At 34.8% G+C, this 5065-nt stretch overlaps 1 protein-coding gene across 1 annotated transcript; it reads right to left on the minus strand.

The window, feature by feature from the left end:
• Positions 1–262: 262 nt before the first annotated feature.
• On the minus strand, positions 263–4583 carry LOC141647226 (GDP-mannose 3,5-epimerase). Its single transcript, XM_074455337.1, has 7 exons — positions 4331–4583; positions 2232–2642; positions 2009–2105; positions 1779–1908; positions 1483–1615; positions 879–1086; positions 263–683 (listed from the first exon to the last, which is right to left on the minus strand). The coding sequence occupies exons 2-7, from the start codon at positions 2639–2641 to the stop codon at positions 528–530; spliced, it is 1134 nt and encodes a 377-aa protein (XP_074311438.1). The 5' UTR covers position 2642; positions 4331–4583; the 3' UTR covers positions 263–527.
• Positions 4584–5065: the final 482 nt, after the last annotated feature.

The following is a 5065-nucleotide window of genomic DNA, read 5'->3' on the forward strand; positions in this document are numbered from 1 at the left end:
CTAATCCTACTTGTTTAAGAAATAGAAATCTTAACCACCCAAATCATACTTCTTCAATTCAGATTAATCACTTCATCCTTTGGTGTTTGCGGAAAATTCTTATAATTTCATATCATCAGAGGATGGCACATTGGCACCTCCCCTGTGTTATGAACTTAGAATCGAATCCGCAACAATGGCGTTGGTACAGATAAGTCGCATACAGGAAAACTGTACCAATGAACGAACATTGGCCTTCAAGGAGAGAGAGACGAGACGAGAATGATACAGAGTATAACCAAACTTGAAGTTATTAAGCCTCAAGAGAGTAATGAATTACATTAGGGCATAACCAAGCTAGATTGCACAAGTATGTGACTGACTGTATGAATATGCCAGAACAACGCATATATTTCTAAGAACATATACTAAAAATTTGGTAATAGAAAAAAATTACTCTCGTCTCGATAGGACTGCCCCTAAAACCAAGGCCTACCCCTCGCCAATCTGGAATAGCAAAAGCATTATAAACCGATAACTAAAATGCATCATTCCTTTCCGTCAGCAGCGCGTAGTGACCCTAGCTGAACTGGAGCTTGTGTGCCCACCACCTTCGACGAGCCATAAACTGATAGATCCACGCCTCGAGTCTTCTCTTTCTCGATCTGGTCCTTGATCCAGAAATATGTAATCCTTAGTCCATCCTACAAAATATAAAATCAAATGGCAGAACAATGTTAATACGGAGTATTTCTTAGTTTGCTGCTAAACATGGGTTCAAAACCCTTCTCGGTAGAAAAAACAAGCCCTAGTCACCCTCCAGGCGAGAAGGTTTTTCAGAAGGAGAAGCTACAATATACAGTAAGAAGTCGTGAAATTTCTGGATATGTGGATATTACCTTCAATCTCATGGTCGGCGCCCAGCCAAGTTTTTCTTTGATGAGAGTATTGTCGGAGTTACGCCCACGTACACCTTCTGGGCCAGGTATGTGCTGAATAGGGAGCTTCTTGTCATCAAAGCTCAACACAATCTCGGCCATCTCATTCATACTAACCATTTCATCACTTCCAATGTTAACTGGCTCCTTGAAGTCTGACTTGGTCAATCTAGGATGCAAATGTTGAGAAGGGAAATATTATGAGCACGAACAAAAACTAAGCATCGGTTATTAGCCACTGCGCAAACCGTGATCAATAAGCAATCACCATATGGTATCTAAAATCTAAATCTCTGGTTATAGCGACTTTGTGAATATCGAAATTAAACCGTGTTGTGTTTTGAGTACAGAAATTAAAGCACTAAATCACTCATATGTTATCAATCAACTTGTTTAGTAATAAGCAGACTAAACAAGGAACAATTATGAGCACCATATATGCGATGCTATATAAAAAAATTACAGTGAAAAGTCCACGACATTCTGAAACATATACTATGTTCAACGAAACCAAAAGTTCATATTCTTTAGCAGCTAGGTACTGAGTATTAAGAGAGGTACACACCTGAGCACACCTTCCACACATTCATCAATGAAGGTGAAAGACCGAGTCTGCAGTCCATCACCCCACATCTCAAACTTATCTGTTGATGTAAGAGCTTTTCTGCAGAATGCAGCTGGAGCTTTCTCCCTACCACCTATAATTTTTGAAACAGAGAATTTAGGCATAACCGCATAACGAAACAATAAACATACGAGAGGCTCGGAAAATCAGTGCAACCCGTAGTAATTATTTCCATTATGCTACCAAATTATAACAAGTTTCCACTCAAAAATAACCACATTTAATTGAGATGTTACCTTTCCAGGTTCCGAAAGGACCATAAATGTTGTGGAACCTTCCAATTCTACATTCAATTCCAAAATCTTTGGTATAATGCTTGCACAACTCCTCAGTAGCAAGTTTTTCCAAGCCATAAGCGTCTTGTGGCTAATAAAAGGTAACAGAATCAGAATTAACATTCACTATACTACTCTATAACCATACTGAACCTCGTTGCTAACAAGAGTTTTGCAGAAAACTATCTAACCTCAGCAGGCCAGGCATCAGATTCCTTAAGGCTGACATTAGAAGTCTCCAACTGCTTGAATTCAGGGTAGATGCAGGCACTTGAGGCATAAAAGAACCTAAAAACAATGACACAAAAATCACAATGAGTCTAGCAATTAAGCAAGTTTCTTCTAGTAATCATAATAAAACGGTAGGACTTATGTAATGATATTTATATAGTAAGATATGAAAATATAACAAACCTTTTAACACCGCTAATCCTGGCCGCCTCAAGCATGTTGAAGCTGATCATAGTGTTGTTATACATAATCACAGAGTGATTTGACTGGATAAACCCCATGCCACCCATATCAGCGGCAAGGTTAAAAACATGATCAACATCTTTTGTAACTTTCATGCAATTATCCATCACCCTCAAATCAACAAGGTGGAACTCATCACAGAACATGTCCTCGGTCATGTGCTCATTCTTCTTCCAGTCTGAAGCAATAACATAGTGCCCTTCACTTTTCAGACGCCTGGCAATGTGGGAGCCAATGAAACCACCAGCCCCAGTGATCGAAATCCTCAGCTTCTCTGATGGCCAGTATAGCTCCCTCTCTAGTTTGTCATAGGTGTAAGCACCATAGCCAGTTCCATCATTGCTACCCATTCTGCGGAAGTCAGATTTACCAAAATACATACTCAGAACTTAATTCTCATACGAATGACCTCAGGACAAGAATCATGATATTATCATGAGATCGGGCCATATAATGGCGTAATTAATAGATGTATGACAGGAACATAAATTAAATGGTATGAAACCAAACTTGTAAAGCAACTCAGCATTCAGGCAGATTCATATAAAAGCAGAACAGGAAAAGATTTCAGCGTTGCAAATGTCGGTGGACGAAGTGGAACAGAATAACAAAAGCGGAGAGACGAAGCAACTATGACAGCATATGTACACATTATTACTCCCTCTGTCCCGGTCATTTGTTGTCCTTTTCCATTTTTTTTGCCTTTTACTACCGATTTGTCATTCTTTCTATTTTAAGAATGAACTTGATGAGTAATTTGATCATTCTTATTCAATTTGTTCCACTTGTCATTATTTAGTTTATTGGCCTTTTCTCATTCCTGGGCTAACACAAAACGAAAGCGACAACAATCGAATAAGGACGGAGGAGTATATACAAAACGATATGGAGTATTATTATAAATTTATATGTGAAGGAACCCACATGATTATGAATTTTGACACATAATAATGAACCAAACAACAAATGAATCCAGTCAAAGCCGACCCCATATTCCGATTATAAAAACGTACAAAGATTAAACTAATTCAGAACATTAACTTAAAATTTTTTCAACTTATATAAATGGGCAACTAGCAAATCCTACCAAAACATAAAGATGTCACCATTACAACAATGTTTGTGAGCATGCCAAACATTAAACTTTATGGTATGTATGATTGAAAAACACAACACTATTCCATCAACACACAATTTTTTAGCAACAACAATAAGTCAATAACAAGAAAATTACTCAATTATAAATTCAACATAAAAATTGAATAAATGTAGGAAAAGAACCCTTAGATTTTTAAACTTTTGCCATAATTTACATGAAACACAACATTAATCCATCAAAACTCAATTTTAGCAACAAATTAAATGTACCCTAAATAAATAAATAAACAGTTTCAAATTCAAATTCAATATTAAAATTGAATGATGTACAAAAACAACCCTAAAAATTTAATCTTTGGCAATAATTTACACTAGCAATAAACACTAAACCCAATTGCAAATTCAGTGTAAGGCCATAATTTACACTAGCAAATTAAAACCGAATTTCAAATTCAATAAAAAAATTGAATAATGAACAAAAACAACCCTAAAAATTCAATCTTTGGCCATAATTTACACTTGGCAAATAAAAACCCAATTTCAAATTCAATATTAAATTGCATAATGTACAAAAACAACCCTAACAATTTAATCTTTAACAATGATTTAAACGAGCAAATAAAAACCCAATTTCAAATTCAGTATAAAAATTGAATGACGTACAAAATCAACCCTAGAAATTTAATTTTTGGCCGTAATTTACATGAAACACAATATTAATCAATCAGAAAAAAACAATTTAGCAACATTAATAACCTAAACAATATTAATTGTTGGCTAAATTACACTAGAAAATAAAAACCCAATTTCAAATTCAACATAAAAATTGAATTTCATACACAAACAACCCTAAAAATTGAATCTTTTGCCATAATTCACGGGAAAAATAACTCATAATGAAATCCCAGAAAACACAAATGAAAACCCAGAAAAAATGTTACCTAAATGAGTTGAAAATTGAGAGAATTGCAGAGATTTGACGATGTAAAGGGTGATTAAATAGGATAATACGGGATTAAATGAAGGGTTTGAATTAAATTTGGAGAGAAAAGAGAAGGGAAGAAGGGGTATTTATATGGGAAAAGAGTGGTATGGCGCAGAGCAACAAGGCCACTCGTTTCTCTCTCAAGGCGGGCTTTTGTGAAAGTTGGTGTCTTGTTCTACTACCACTGATTTTTTATGCAATTTGGTAATCTGATTTTATTGATGATTTCCAAGCATTTTGGGGGTTTCAAATCTTCAATGGGTTGAAAAAAATGTAATTGGGGATTTTAGGGAATTTTGGATTTGACTAAGTGGAGTATTTGAGGTTGAGTGTTATTTGGGTTGTTTTCTACCTAATGTAAGTTAATTTGAGAGTTTTTTGAAATATTCTGTAAGTAGGTAGGTTTTTGTTTGATTTCGAAATAGCGAAAAATGAAATTTCGATAAATATAAGTAGTCATATGTCTAAACTCGAATTCTCCCAAGTATTGCAACAATCCTCATTATTCATAACCATGATAAATTTGTTCAGTCATTTCAATAGTTTGATTTGTTAAAATTAGAGACTTCACAATCTCGTAATAATATAACAAACAGTTAGATCTTGTCTTCTTTTTTTACACTTTCCGTTTAAGTTAATTTATTTTTGTTTAATAATGTTTAATTTTAGTTTAATTAGATCTAAACAATTT

Source organism: Silene latifolia, chromosome 3 (genome assembly GCF_048544455.1).
Source record: "Silene latifolia isolate original U9 population chromosome 3, ASM4854445v1, whole genome shotgun sequence".
Classification (NCBI taxonomy): domain Eukaryota; kingdom Viridiplantae; phylum Streptophyta; class Magnoliopsida; order Caryophyllales; family Caryophyllaceae; genus Silene; species Silene latifolia.

Excerpts from the sequence above, each read along its gene's own strand:
- LOC141647226 (XM_074455337.1), bottom strand. The coding sequence starts at position 2,641 with ATGGGTAGCAATGATGGAACTGGCTATGGTGCTTACACCTATGACAAA. Across the intron at positions 1,909-2,008 it reads CTGATGCCTGGCCTGCTGAG|CCACAAGACGCTTATGGCTT; the intron begins GTTAGATAGTTT and ends ACCTTTTATTAG. Across the intron at positions 684-878 it reads CGCCGACCATGAGATTGAAG|GATGGACTAAGGATTACATA; the intron begins GTAATATCCACA and ends TATATTTTGTAG.